The sequence below is a fragment of the Tinamus guttatus genome, unplaced genomic scaffold (assembly GCF_059628265.1).
Source record: "Tinamus guttatus ecotype Peru unplaced genomic scaffold, ASM5962826v1 Tinamus_guttatus_pri_ptg000074l, whole genome shotgun sequence".
NCBI lineage: Eukaryota > Metazoa > Chordata > Aves > Tinamiformes > Tinamidae > Tinamus > Tinamus guttatus.
Window position 1 is genome coordinate 105907 of NW_028288608.1, and position 15051 is coordinate 120957.

General features: G+C 53.8%; 1 protein-coding gene across 2 annotated transcripts in view; it reads right to left on the reverse strand.

Annotated features, from left to right (window-relative positions):
- Positions 1-4795: 4795 nt before the first annotated feature.
- Positions 4796-15051, reverse strand: part of WDR59 (WD repeat domain 59) — a 46507-nt gene continuing 36251 nt past the window's right edge. For both annotated transcript variants that reach the window (XM_088519828.1, XM_088519827.1), the window contains 8 exons: positions 13028-13161; positions 11759-11840; positions 9552-9664; positions 8392-8539; positions 8228-8300; positions 6798-6924; positions 6208-6350; positions 4796-5092 (listed from right to left, as the gene is read on the reverse strand). In XM_088519828.1, the coding sequence (XP_088375954.1) occupies positions 4857-5092; positions 6208-6350; positions 6798-6924; positions 8228-8300; positions 8392-8539; positions 9552-9664; positions 11759-11840; positions 13028-13161 (1056 nt within the window). In that variant the 3' untranslated portion in view covers positions 4796-4856. The remainder of the gene's footprint in view (positions 5093-6207; positions 6351-6797; positions 6925-8227; positions 8301-8391; positions 8540-9551; positions 9665-11758; positions 11841-13027; positions 13162-15051) is intronic.

A 15051-nucleotide genomic window follows, 5' to 3' on the forward strand; every position in this document is an offset into this window, starting at 1 on the left:
GGCCGCAGCCACTGTCCGAGCCGCTCCCGTCCCGTCCCGTCCCGTCCCGTCGCGGAGCGCCGGCACTGCCACCACCTGCTCATCTGCATACATGAATATCCCGCCCGGGGCCACGCCCCCACTCCACTGGCCACGCCCCCGGGCGGGCGGCGCGGCGGTAGTGGGGGGTGCGGGGCAGCCCGGGGGGACATCGGGAGCCGCTCGGGGTGCGGGGCTGGGGGCGCCGCGCTGAGGACTGGGGGAGACGGCGACGCCGCAGGGAGGAGGGGGTGCCGTGGGGGGCACCCACGGGGCGATAACGAGGGCTGGGGGTGCAGGAGGGACCCAAGGGCTGCACGGGTGCCCTCTGGAGCACCTATGGCAAGGGGGGATATGGGCATGCAGCAGTGGGGTGGACTGTGGGGCACCCCGAGGCCCCACAAGCTCCTGCGCGGCGGGGCTGTCCGCACGTGCCGACGCCATCCGCCCGGGAGCTGCACTGGCACCAGGAAACACTGCTGCTCGGGTGGGCGCCCCGCGAGGTCCATAATAAAGAGGGGTGAGAGGCAGGCGGCCGCCTGGGGCTGCGGCCCCGAGCAGGGAAGCAGCCGCCTTTTAATTACGCCCCGAGTGGTTCCTTCCCGCGGCGCCCTCGCTCGGCCGCCCTGACGCGGCCCAGCCGCTCCCAGGCGCTGCTGGCAGCCAGCAGGAGTGTCCCTGCGTGGGCTGCTGTGGCGCTGGGCCCAGGCGTGCAGCCGGAGCGGAGGCTGTGGCTGCCCAGAGCTGGGCGCTCGCCCTGGGCACAATGGACACAGAGGCTCCCTTGTGGCCACCCCACAACGCAGCTGGTGGCCCTGAGAGCGGCTGCAGGGCTGATGCAGCCTGGCCCAGATCCCCCATGATGTTGAGCCCCCAGACTGCCCTATTTTCTCCCCACAGAGATTTGGAGGAGCCCTGTCTGAAGGATGTAGGGAAGCACCCAGCAGCGTCTCACACACTGGGAATAGGTTTCCACTGGATTGCAAGGCTGGACACCAGAGATGCGTCAGGTCCTGTCCATGCTGCCATGCCCAGCCGTGCATCCCTGCTCGGCCGGCGCCGGGCTCGGACATGTGCCACCGGCTCCGCTTGGGCTGAGCAGCTGAGCAGGAGGAAGAGGAGGAGGACAAGGAGGATGAGAGCCACCTCCCCCAGCCAAGCTGGTCCTGCCAGCCCTGCAGGTCTGGGGTGTCCTGGGCGTCCCCGGGCTGCGGCGATGCTGGCAATGCCGGCCCCTGGCGCTTCCCGCCCGTCCCCGGTCTGGCGCCTGTCTCTCCCAGCAGCTTCCCAAGTGCCGCAGGGCGCCGCAGGCCGGGCAGCACCAAGGCCAGGCATTTCCTTCCCTGCCCTCCCACCTGCACTGCGCTGGACGCTCCCGGCAAAGCCCTGCGAGTGGGTCATGCCTGGCCTGGGATGAAGCCCTTCGCTGGTGCTGCCTTGTGCCTGGGACATCCTGCCAGGGCCCATGCTGTGCCAGGGCTCTCCGGGGGCTTGCCAGGCCTGGGGACCAGCACCTTGTCACCACCAAGGGCCCGGGGTTGTCGAGGGCCCACGTGTCAGTGCTGTCCAGGAACCGCAAAACAGTGTGGGGCATTCAGTTTCCGGAGGGGCTAGATGAGGGCGACAGCCGGATGGTGCTGCTGGTGCTGGGGCAAGGTCCGGCCCGGCACTGCTGGAGCAGGTGCCACCGTGAGCAGCGGTGCCTGGCAGTAGAGGTACCCTGGCGCCTTGGGCGAGATGCTCGCGGCTCTGCCAGGGCTCCGAGGCGGGTGGTTGAGCTCACCGGGCTCCCTGTGCTGAGGCCTGTGGTGGGCAGTGGGATGGCAGAGCGGGCAGAGGCCGGACCCGCAGCGCGGAGCGCCCGGGCTTTCTCTGTGTTGTGCAGAAGGGGTTGAACAGCCCACAGTGACTCAGGGGTATGGTGGCGGGGGGGTGTGGGAGCTTGTCCCAATGCGCTTCTGGCTCGGGAAGCCCTGGCCAAGGCTCTCTTGAGGTGGGGAGCAGCATTCATGGCTCCTGCTCGCTTTTCTCTATGGATCGGTCTGCTTGAGTCCTCAAAACTAGCAGCGGCCACGGTGCCCCGAGGGAGGCACTTTTGCGCCCTTCCTACACCTCGGCCCAGGAATGCGCTTGCTTGTGGCCAGTTGTGAGCCAGTTTAACTCCATCCTCCAAGACAGCAGAAACTACAAACTAGCCTCCCTCTCCACCAGCCCCTACTGCATTCCTGCCCTGCTGTGTCCCCTCCGCTGCAGCAGCCTGGACTACTGCACCGTTCTCTGGACAAGGGCCATTGCAGCCCTTTGTTCTTCCCTGACCAGTGTTGGGATCTGCAGGTGGCTTGTGGGACTGGAGAGCCTGGATGCGGGTGCCCACCAGGCACCCTCATGGTGGCATTTTCATTTTAGTCTCTCTTCTCTTTAGCCTGCTCTGGTGGCCTGAGGGCCAGGTCGGTGCAACACTGGTGCTCTCTGCACTGAGATGCGGGTGCAGGGGCCTCTGATCCCAGGATACGGTGCTACCCGCTCTGCGGGGGTGAGCGCCTGGCTGCGCTTACCGCCCCCTCAGCTGCCGTTGCTGCGCTCTCTAAAGCCTGACATTCAGAAGTTGTTCAAATTGTTGCCAGATCGGGGACCTTTTTTGCACTTCAGCAGTATTTGCCGAAGAGCGGGTCAGCTGGGGGGATAAACAGCTGTGTCTTAGAGCAGACAGACACTGGTCCAGGCAGTGCAGCCCTTCCCTGCTCGCTGATGGTGGGCAGGGTCCTGAGCCGAGGCCGCTGCTGCTCCGACCCAGCTTTGCACAGGTGGGGACAAGACGGCCCCGCTGCCTTGCGAGAGGCCCTTCTGCAATGTGCAAGATGCCTCCCAGCGCAAACACGACTCGGGCTGCGGGGTGTGAGGAGTGTCCGCGGCGTCGGGGATGAAACCCACCTACACGCCGCGTTGCACAAGCGCCGCGACCGGGGCCCTTCCGCCTCGCTCCGCCGGCGACGCGCTGTAATGAAGCGCAGCAACGCGCATTACGGGCCATTAGCGGCCAGCCCGCCCCCTCAAATGACGACTCTCCTTTCGCTTCCAAGCCTGGCGCGCTTCCGAGCCCCAGGGCTGCCCGCAAGGGTGGGAGCAGCCCGCAGCAGAGCCCTCGAATGGCACCGAGACACGTTCCACGGTGCCAGAGCCTCCCAGAGCGGCGCCCGGCGCGCCCGGGTGCCGCGCGGGGCTGCGGGAGCTGCCGGCCTCGCCGAGAGCTCGCGAACCGCACGGTCCCGCTTTGCCGGGGCGGCAGCGCGGCGGGGCCGCGGGGCAGGGGGGCGGAGCGGGGGTCCCGGCGGGTCCCCGCTCCGCGGGCTCTGCTGCCACCGCGCGGCGCCCGCAGCAAGGGCGGCTCCAGAGCCCCCCCGAGCAAGAACCAGCACAGCCACAACAGCCCCTGCACGAGCGAGCGGCGCTTGGAAAAATAACTTTAATATCCAGGGCCCAGCGGCCGCTTACTCGGCAGCAGGGCTCCCAGACCGGGCGCGGCGCGGGGCCCCGCACAGCAGCAGCAGGAGCCACCGCTGCTGGCCCGGGGAAGGGGCAGCAACAGCAGCAGGAGCAGCAGTAGCAGGAGCAGCAGCAGCACCAGCAGCACCAGGCCGAGGCCCGCAGTACTGCCCCAACCCAAAGCCAGGAGGCTGCTCGGGAGAGCCCAGGCCCGCAGCGCCTTGCAGGCCACGCAGCCCGTGCGGCCTGGCCTCCGCTCGTGCTGCCTGGCCCCGAGCTCTGCCCTCCGTGGCCAGCAGGGACCTTCTGCAGAGCCCCTTTGCCCTTGCGCCTGTCGCCTCCCCAGCCTCAAGGCGGTGGCCTAGGCGGTGAACCTCAAATTATTCCTTAATGTCACCCTACAAAGAGGGTGGGACGACCTGGGGAAAATAGCTAGAAGGAGTTTCATGGAGTGCAGCCTCTGCCCCGGGCTTTCTTGGCAAGGAAACACAGGACGAGACCCAGAGGCAGCAGCATCATTGTCCAGGGAAACGCTGGTGTGACAGAGCAGAAGGCAGGAGGCCTTTCCCGGTCACCAGGATGTGGCACCGGCAAGGCAGGGACAGGCGAGTTAAGGTGCATCGTGTCATGCAGTCAGAGCAGTAAACTGGAGACACGGTTAAAATTGCTGGAAGAAAGCAACTAATTGTAGCAATTTTGGCCACAGGGCTGGGCTTTTTACACCTGCTGCAGACACTAAGCTGCGAATAGAAGGATATTTAGGAAATAGCCCTGAAAAATGTACTTTGATTCTTTTGCTTTATGGGATAACCAGGACAGTGTAAACAGCAAAATAAGGACCTTGTTGCTTCAGTAACTTTGAGCAAGTCTCACAGACTAATTGCTCTCCAGAGTTTTCAATTAGCCTTTATAGCTCACTGTTTCTGCAAATTATTTCCACCTTAATTGTGCAAATACAGCTTGCTGTTTTGCTCACTTTCTGCCCCCATCGGGAGGCATCTACACAGCTCAAGCAAACTTGGCTCTGCCAGCTAAGTGTTTTCCAAAAGAACTTTTGAACACCCCCAGTCCCCAAAAGGCTAGCCCATATTCACAGATCCTTCTCCGGGAGAGGATGATTTTTCTGGTCTGGCATCCATTGCCAGCAATGGATCCAGGCAGATGGGTCAAATCAGCGTGGAAGCAACCTGGGAAGTGTTGTAATACTGGAAGCACGAGTAAACGTCCCTGCGCCACCAGGAAAGCCGGCTTCAGCTCCCTGCAGCATCTCCTCTGGACCCCACGGAGCGCCGCCGGCTCAACACGGCTTGGGAATTCAGTACGGAATGCAGCTGAGGGCGCCTGTGCCAGGGTGCTCAGAAGGTGCTCTCGAGCAGGCAGTGGCACCCGCAGCCCGTGGGGCACACCTCCTGCGTGCGGAACCACTCCATCATGTGGCTGGTGTGCCCGCCGTGGCCGCACGTCAGGCAGAAGTTGGAGGAGCCGCGCACGGCCACGTGGCAGATGGCGCACTGGAAGGTGAAGCCCTTGCAGACGGCGCACTGGGTGCCCCGCACCTCGCTGCGGCAGTGGCTGCAGTACACCCCGAACTCTGGAGCGAGGAGGAAACGGAGAGCACGAGAGTCAGCCGGGCACCGTTACACACATAACCACCCCCTGCTCAAGCCTCCCTCAGGCAGGCACAGACACCCCGAACCCACTGCCTGAGAGACCTTCCCATCACAAACCCAACAGGGACAGGTTGACGCGGGGGGCCAGTACGTTTTACAGGTCCCATATTGATCTCTGAAGAGGAGCAAAGACCTATCACCAGTCACCATTAACATGGACAACCAGTGTGCTGGGCACAGGGTGGGCCATCGATTCCCCTGACGGCTAAATCGGTCGTCACCTGGCAACATGTCTCAGATTCCTAGCCTGGGACATACGGACACGTGCCATGGAGATGAAGGCTCCCAGCTGCCTTGCACATCTCTGTGGCGCAGCTAGGAACACAAACAGACTTGGTTTGAGTGAGTTTGGTGAGTTGGAGCACACTCAGCGTGGATGTTATTGGTGTTGTGACCTCTGGCTGCAGAAGAGCAGAGGCAATGGTGGAAGTCACCAGTTTTTAATCAAGAAGAAGTCCCACATGACAAGGTGAGACAGTATAACAAGAGCTCAACAAGCAACCACTGCTCCTCCAGCCTCCTTCACTCGCTTCTCTCTTTCCAGGCTAAGTACATCTCTTCCCAGGGGCCTGGTAAGGAGACTTTTTAGCAACTGCTCTTCAGTGGCAGTTCTGGGCAAGCTACATTGCTGACAGTAATCTGGAAGAACATTCTATTGACCATGTCCTGTCTAGCTCAGCCAAAGCTAGAGATATTGCAGTTTTACACGTGCGCTATAAGAACATCTCAAACCAGACCTAGAGACTAGGGTAGTGCATCCCCATGTTCCTGTTTAGGGGGAATAAGGTCTAGCCACCGGCATAATTAGCTGAACATCTCTAGATTAGCACGTGTAACTCAGCTGCAAAAGCACTGATCCAACAGCTGCAAATCTCATCTCCACTCTGAGCTGCCAAAGGTAGCAACAGTCTGCTGGCTGAGCTGCTGCTAGGCAGAATAATACATAATTTTCATCACGACGATGGCCTGTTAGCTCCCAGGCCCTCGAGGCATCATCCCGACTCTGCCCGGGCAGCCGAAGCGAGTGGGAACTCACCGATTCCTTTGTGGGGATCAGGAGGAGAAGAGACAAACTTGAGAACCTCGGCTCGCTTCTCCCGCAGGCCCCAGCGATAAAGGATTTCTCCATAGCACTTCTTGAAGTCATCAAACTGCTGAGTGTTGGCAGGGTCCAGGAGCCTGGGGGAACAACCTGCATTGGCATTTGCTCAACTTACTCGCGGAGACTCTGGCTGCAACGCTCCTCCCAAAGACAGCCACACAGTCAGCTCGATCACTAGAAGAGCAAAACGTTACTTCCCGTGTGTTGTTCAAATACTACGGACACACAGACGGGTCTGCCTTTCGCCACTTCTGCGCTCAAGGTGGGCAGACCTTCCTCTGCAAGGTTGTGGGGGGCAGTCTCACCACAGCCATCCTACAGATCTATCACAGGCAGTCCCAGCAGAACTGATCTGTAGTATAAAACTGCTCCAATTTACTTACAGAACAAAACATTTCTGGAGTAGGCTTGTTATCTCCCTCCTGCTCATTTTCACATCAAAGAGGACTGATTATGGACTTCCACTGAACTTGGGCATGCAGTCACACACCCCTAGACATCCCCTGCTGACCTCCGTCAGCTACCTTTTGTTTTTCTCATGTTGATCCTTCTCACGCTCCCGATGATCAGGATACAGCAGATTTCCATAGCGGAAGTCGTCTGGAGAAGACTCGCACCACAGAGTGGAGGCCTGCTCCATGTCTTTGTTTGCTGCAGGCATCAAAAAATGATGAGCACACCACAAAGCACAACACTCACGAGCACAGCCTCGTCAGAAGCAGGGGGAAGGAGATGTCAAAGTCAAACATAGGAACACACTCTGCTTTTCTAAGGCATCCTTCTACCTCCTTCTGCACTCCTGCAAACACTGTTCCATCTCAGAAAACTAAGAGCCAACCTCTCTACTTGCCAGTGCTTCTCTTGGGCTCCTGGTGACAACACGGTAACGGCGTTCATCACTCTAATATGGAGGAATCCTTTTGTCGTCTACTTCAGTAAAATTCATGCAATTCCATGGAGTTTGCTTGGAAAGCTTATCCCTGCCTGGGATAAGCTCTTCCCCACTCGGGGAGGATTTTCATCACCAAGGATGCTGTTATGAGCCTGTTTTTTTACACAAAAGGGCCCTGGTCTGTAAGGCATTGCCCCGGGGGCAGGGAGAAGACTGCTATTAACTGCTACAGCATAACATTAGCTCCATTAACCTCTACTCTGCACTCTTCCTCATGTCACAGATGCTTTGATACTTCACTAAAAAGCTGCAGATTTGCTGCCAGCAGGCTGATGCTGCCCTAGGCTATGCATATCACTAGGAATCAGTAAGCAGTTTTAGTGCGCTCTGTGACCCAGGCCCCCTTAAGAGTAAGTTGTCTTTGATACAATGACAACTCAGAAAAAAAATGCCCTTAGAGCCACAGGTATCCATGCCACCAACAACTCAACTGCTGCTTTTTCAGATCCAGCAAAAGGAGAAGGCACAGAGATTTTTTTTCCCCCTTTAGCCTTGTGCAACAGGAGAAGGAATGGCCCTCTAGCACCATCCTACCTGTTGAAAACTATGGAATCATGGCACAGAGTTAACAGCCTCAAACTGTATAAGAACTACAGAGAAAGAGCTTATGTGGCCAGGCAGCAATGAGGTAGTCACCTTGAGTGCGAGCTAAGGCCAGGCTGGAGGCAGAATGGAAAAGGTGGCAGTAGAAACTCCTGGCTCTGGGTCGCTCTGGTTCCCAAGGGCCAGCTCAGCACGTCTAGAGAGTCTCTAGCAGTTCCTCCAAAGCTCGGTCTGACAGAACACGCTACGGAAGTCACGAGGGGCAGGAACATGGGACTATGGACATTGTGCCGTGCTCATTTCTGGCCAAATGATCACACTAGGTACCCCATATGGCCAGATGCCAAAAGCACCTGCAGTCACCGTCAGTACTAATTCCCCTCCTACTCCACAGGAGCCATCTAAGACCTAGGTCAGAAGGGAGGCAGATTCCTCCACCTATCACCCCGGTCTCTGTACCTATGCTCCAGCCTCCAGTGCCAAGTCCAGGATCTGACATGCTGGAACAGGAGCCAGAGGAAGTAAAGCTGGGCTGTTGAGGTGGAAAGGAGAGGAAATCATGTCATCTATGTGACAGATGTTCCAAGATTTAAAAGGCAAACGGCAAAAAAAAGCTGTCATACATAGCGGCTGTGGGAGGCCAGGTTGAAGGCACGCTGAGGGAAGGGGCCATAGGAGTTTGGGCATCCTTGTAGCCTGGATTGGGCTTCAAACACACTGCAGAGCATAGCAAGGGTCTGCACATCATGGAGCTGTGAGTAATGGGCCAGCCTGGGAAAGGAAAAAGAGAGAGTATGAGAATGAGCAGTGTTCACTGGAAAAAGCATTAAGAATCCAGTGCAACTAATTTCAAGCCTGTTGCATAAAGCACTTTTTTGATTCCCACTGCATGTACACTCTGCAGGACTGGGTTGTCTTTGCAGTCTCACTTCTGAGAGGCCAAATCTGCATTCTGGTAACACTCATGATCTAACACGACCTCTTTTTTTTTCCCCTCTTATTTCCTCTTATTTCTCTGCAATAGTGGTTGGCCTGATTATCTCAGGTTTATGGTCCTTCAAGAACAAGGACCATAAAACATTTTTAATCGGATGTAAATCTGGAGCCATTCTACTCACTTGCAGAAATAGCATCTTTTTGAGAAGACCCTCAACACACAAGCGTCCTGCATTGAGATCACACTGCTACGAAGAGTAGGAACTGTGTTCCTCTCCCACCTCTCCCTCAGAGCAGGAAAGAGCCACGACAAACAATCATATGTAACACGTCACACAAATCCTGTGCCTCTGAACAGAATCTATCAACAGATAATACCAGTTTCTGGTTACCCACTTCCTGAGGAGGTTCACCATTCACAGGAGGACGCTTCTGCCTAACACCCATCCGAAGAGAGGAGTGGAATGAGTTCTCAGTCTGCTATGTGGCAGCAGCAAATCTGATCTGATGGTGAACCAAGCAGCTGAACCCAAACATTCATTTAGGAGGTGCTGAGTGAAAAAACGTAACTTTCATTTCTAAATGAGGCCCTGTGGACGTGCTGCAAAGCAGAGCTCCAGCTCTGCTCATGTAAGTTCAACCTTAGCTGAGGCCAACTGCTGCCTCCTATGTGCCATAAATTGCACTTGCAGCTTCCCTGACTTGAAGCTTCCCTCCTCTCAGGCTTGACAGAATACAAACTGTGTAGGGGTCAAAGTCTGAAATGATGCCCTGCAATGCACACAATTATGAAGGCCCTGCTTCAGAGAACATTCCCCCATTCCCTCCCTGGCTTTCAGAGACCTACAAGGATTCCAGTAATTGACGTCCAAATGGATGTTGTGCCCATGGTATCTCCAAATCTGGGTCAGACTTCGGTCCAAGACAGAGATCAGTTGCTACCATGGCTAGTGACCAAACCTGGTAAACAGGAAAGAAAAGTGTCAAACCTACAATTAGAAAAGGAAGCCGACGGTCTTCCCGAGTTTCGGTGTGCATAAATTTACTCGTAGGTAGATAATAATGGAGCTTTTCAATAACAGGGAGCATTTGCAGCCTCTACGTGGAGGACAACATATACAACAACATTAACCAAAAAGAAATGCTCGCTCTGTCACTTGCCTTAAGGTTGGGTTAAGCTGACTTTTAGTGTAACAGACTATTAAGGCATTCTATATTCACAAACCTCAGAAAGGTTTAAATTTGATAGAGTTCTTGGGTTCAGAGATGTCTGGTGGCAGAAAGTTTACTGATGAATCCTTACTTGCCTAAAAAACATGTTTTCATTCACTGCGTTAGCGGACATTTCTGTTCTCCCAGCACAGCTCAGTGTAGACATGAGTAGTTTCCCATATCTACTGCAACAGTTCAACTGTTTCATACACCAAGTTCCTTCTTGGGTTATCTCCCTCTCCCCCGAAAGCAGTTCCTTCTCTTCAGTCTCTGCACCACTGATTGTGTGTGACCACATTAAATCTAAAACTACTTTTTCTGCTGTGCTTTATTAAGATGGAGTGATTAGTACATGCTATCCCAGGAAGAACAAAGCTCCTGGTTTGGCATGAGAAAAGAACAAGAAAAGGAGCATGGTGCTGGAAAGAATTGGAGGTGACAATTAGAGCTGATAACACAGAAAAGCAGAGAAAAAGGAAGCACTCCAAGTATGAACAACAGCAGTGAGGGACAGGAATCTCCCAGCTGCTCACTGAAGTGGGGAAAAAGCAGAGAAACTGAAACAAGGACAGGCCTGAGTACAAGAGAGCACAGAAAATGGTAAAGATGCCCCTTCCTATGCTGTTATAGAGGAAGAGTAAGTCTGGGTTGGCTCCACGTTGGCTAGGAACAAGGCAAGCTGCAATACAGGCCAGACAGGATAGACTTATGTGAGGCAGCAAAAACAAGGCATGGAGTTATCACAGAAAATCTTGCTGGGATATTCCAGTAATTAGTTTTCCCTTGACTAATCACTGGATCTTTTAATATTTTGAGCAAGTCAGGAAACACACACACTGCTGTGCACTAAGAGTGGCCTCACTAGGTCTCGTGCCTAAATGTCTTTTTTAAATTCAATCTACTGTAGGGAAAAGTTTGCCTATAGGACAGGGAAAGCCTGAAGTAGCTAACAGAAGAAACTACATATCTTAAAATCACTACCCAAGCTTTAGTCCAACATGAGGCAAACCAGAAGCAAAAAAAAGAAAGAAAAAAAAAAAAGCACAAATAGACAATAGATCTAGCAGAGCCCAACACGCGGTCAGTATTTTGCAATAAGACAACAGTTTAAGCCTATTTCTGCTTGGATCAGGTAAGTCTATGCCTGCTCCCTGCCCAGATCTAGGGAGAGCTCAATGCTCAGGAGGGCTCCCCTAGCAGCACTAGCTCCCTCCTATCTCCTGCAGGCAGCCCTGAGTGCTGTCAAATGCTCAGCACGTGGCAATGGACTGGTCCTCTGGAAAACAATGGGCCACAGCAGCCGTTTTTTTCACAATATGAGCTGAAGGTAATTGCCTGGCCCATTTCTGCAGCTGGATGCCTCGGCTCTAAGCTCTCCTGAGGGGAAACTTGCTGCAGTTGGCACCCACTGCCAGCTCAGATGAACGCTGAGCTAATTACGGCAGGAACGATTACATAAGGAAGCCAAAATCACCGATCAAAATGCTGACAGCAGCTAGGCAATTTGTATACAGTTACTTCACTCGCTGACTCAAAAGCAAGCTGCCTTCTTAGCCTTGCTTGCAGAAATTCCCTGAAAAAAAAAATGACTCAATTTGGCAAAGGGCATGAAACAATCCACTGGCAGTCCTGGCAAGAGATCTCTTGATGCCAAGAGTCGATGAGGTGGAGAACACCTCCTCTGCAGCTGATCCCCCAGCCTTGGTTTATCAGCCATTTAAGGGATTCCCGGGAATAGCTGGTGCACTCGGCTGGCTTGGAAATGTCTCTGGCATCAAGGTGACAGTGTAAGGCATTTGAGGGTAACCCAGCATGCTGGAAAGCTCCAGTTCAACACGTTACCTGTACGAGGTCCCTCCGTCCGACTGCCAGGGCTGAGGCCGCATTCTTCTGGCAAGTCTCCTGGATGTTATTCACATTCAGTCTGAAAAGAAGGGAGATAGCTCAGCTTTGGACTGTTACCTATGAAGAGAGGAGGATGAAAGGGATGTGGCAACAGCTAATAACCCAGAAGTGCCTGATCAATATGAGCCTGAAAGATGATCAGGATCCTATCCCTCCCTCCCCTGTAATTGAGGGATCATGCCCCTGCACTCTGACAAATCCCACTATTCGGTGGCAACTTATTGCATTAGCTCCAGCTCCAAACTGGCTGGGATTGATCCCAGGGGGATCCTGGCTCCTAGAAGTTGGTGCCATTGGTCACAAGACATAGTTCTCAGCAGCCTGATCTCTGCTTGACCTAGAAGAGCGCTGTTCTCTAGGAAGCAGGCCAGTATTCCTCCCGGAGACATCCAGAGAAGAAAATTCCACAAATCTTTTTGAAGGACTTTCTTTCTAATAATATAGAAAGAGCGTTTCTCTCTCTCTCTTTTTTTTTTTTTTTTTCGTCCCCTTTTTAAGAAAGGGGAGCCTGCTTGTTTCCTGAGTGTCTAAAGACTAGATAATTTTATGAAGGAGTATTACCAAAGCTTCTTACTTAGAGAAATAAGAATTGAGGAATGAAGGTTGCATAACTGTTTTTGACTTTTGAATTTCAGTAGCTGAATTAGACATTTTGGAAAAAGAGCTCCCTTGTTCAGAAACAGAACTTCATCCTTTTGGTTAAAGTGGGAGATCCTATAGTGCAGACACTCTCATGTAGCACCAAGTTGACAAGGGTATGAGGCATCCTAAAAATTTCTGAAGTTAAAAATCCTTATGAGTCACGAACAGTTTTAGAGCATGAGAATATGCATCTATGGGGAATTTTAAACTTGTACCCTTAACTGCAGAGTTCTTCAACATGATACTTTCAGAGCAAATTTGCACTGGTAATTTCTCTCTTTATCTGATGAAAAACCGAACCTGTAAGGTTTGCAGCAGTTATGCTGGAGCACCTCTCCAAGCTCTGAATACAATACACCATCAGCAATTTCCTCTGTCATGTTTCAGATTTTTAAGAAACAAGTCCCCTCTCAGAGGCAGAGAGAGACACTATAAAAAGCAGCAAGGCAAGAGCAGAGGAGGAGGAGAAGGAAGCATCAGTGCAGACTGATGTCAAGATTACAAAGCACAGCTATGCCAATGACAGCTGCTTTCACTTGGAAGAGGGTGGCAGCCTGTACTCACATGTAGAGCTCTCCTAGCAACTTGTGCACTGGCAGCAAGCAGGAAATATCCTGGATAATAACTTTCCCAGCAGCTTTGATGGGTCGGTTGTTGGCATCTGTCCCTTCCCGTTTGCTTTTCCATCTCCTTGATTTCTGCAGGACAAATGGTAGTGTATTACTAGGGAGCAGGGCAGCAGACCAGGAAACAATGCACTAGGGTCGAGAATAATGCAAGCAGCACCCAAACCTGCCTTTCAGAAGGCTCTGTGTTACCCTGGAAAACATCCATGACATGCCCAGGAGAACAAGCATCTCCATCTGTAGGAAGTGAAAAGCAGGTCAAGGCATCAGGACGCCAATCAAACCCAGGAAGGTTTGGCAGGAGGACTGTTCAATTATCGCTCTCATTAGAGATCTGGTCTGGGAACCTCTGAGCACAGATCAACACTAACTTCAGCCAAACCTCTGCACAGAAACATGTAGGAGGAAGCTTCTGTTTGCCATTAGCTTCAGGATACGCTGACAGGTCCAGATGCTCTCTTTCGCTCTCTTCTCTCAAGCTCTGAGTACATGTCTATTTAGCACCAGGACAGGGCTCCCACCTCTCCTGCTTTATCAACAGCTTCAAACGAATAACTGGCAGATGATAAAGCAGGGCCCAGGTTTTCCCAGCAAGGATGCTCAGGTACCAGACGCAGAGCACTTTACAGCTGGCTCAGGACATAAAGAGAGGGGAAAGAAAAACAGCAGAGGAATCAACACCAGTGAACAGAAACAAGAAGCCAAGATCCCAAATACTCCCCATAATAGGCACAGAGGTCATCTTATGCCAAGCTGCATAAAGCCACCTTGGCCATGTGAAACAAAACAGAGTATTTGGCAGGTATCCTGGCCTCTTCCAGCCATGCCCTAGGATGGTAACAAGGCGGGGGAAGAGAGGACATGCAGCAGCGTGACGGGCAGAAGGCACTGGGCATCTATTGAAGGAAGCACGGGCTGCTATGCAGGGCAGAAGAGCTTACTCGTGGCCGTCAGTTACGGAGGGCCTCCTACATGCACGTACGGGGGCGATTCCTATATCCTGTGCTAAGCAGAACTGTCCATTTGAAGAGGCCGGCAGAGCCGCCGGTGCCGAGCGCTCCGCAGGACAGGCCACGTCTGCTCAGACAAGCGTGGCGGTGCCTGGGGAGCAGGCTGGGCGGGAGGAAGGGCACAGCCAGGGCCTGCAAGAAGGTCACCTGGGGCGTGGGCACGAGTCGGGCCCTGCAAGGTCACCTGAGGCGTGGGCGAGAGCCGGGCTCTAGGGTGGCTGGTTGCCCACTTGCCTTTGCCCAGGATTTTGCCATCTTGCGGGAACCTGAGCAGGCTTATCACAAACTACCTGAAAGAGCAAAAAAAGCAAAAAATAGGAATTTTAAGAAATTAATTCCTGCTTCACTGCCTGCCTGGTGGAAGCTTAGGCCAATGTGCTGATCACGGTTGACTAAACCGCTAGCGCTCACCAGAAGCAGCAAAGCATACAGGTTTCCCACATTGCACTAGATGCTGCAGATGACAGAGGCTCCGAGGCCTAAGCCCAGGCTTAACAGTAAGTGAAGGAAGCGTTTTAGACTTGAAGGAATTGAGGGTGGAATTCCCACCATTGCCCAGAGTAAAGAGGACCGAAGCTCACACACAGTCCAACACGCAGAAGTGCTCCACGCTGGTTGGGAAAAGAACCAGCACTCAGTGCTTTGGAAAAGATGGCTGACTGGGGTCTAACTGTTGGCTATACTCCCTCAAGGCCTAACCAAGCCAGGCAGGATTTGCTCTCAGTATTCATGTGCTACCTCATTGCGCCTGAGCAGGGGAAGGTGAGCTAGAACATGATCTGATAGCTGAAGCGAACTCCTCAGTTCCCTGATCAAGTCACTGTCTGGATCAGCTGTGACGCTCATCCAGGCAGGCAGGGACTATACCTCTTCAAAAATCCCTAGAAAGAGCTACCTCTTCCACGCTGGAGGACAGGGACCGTTACAACAACGGCCCCACACACCTGCAGTA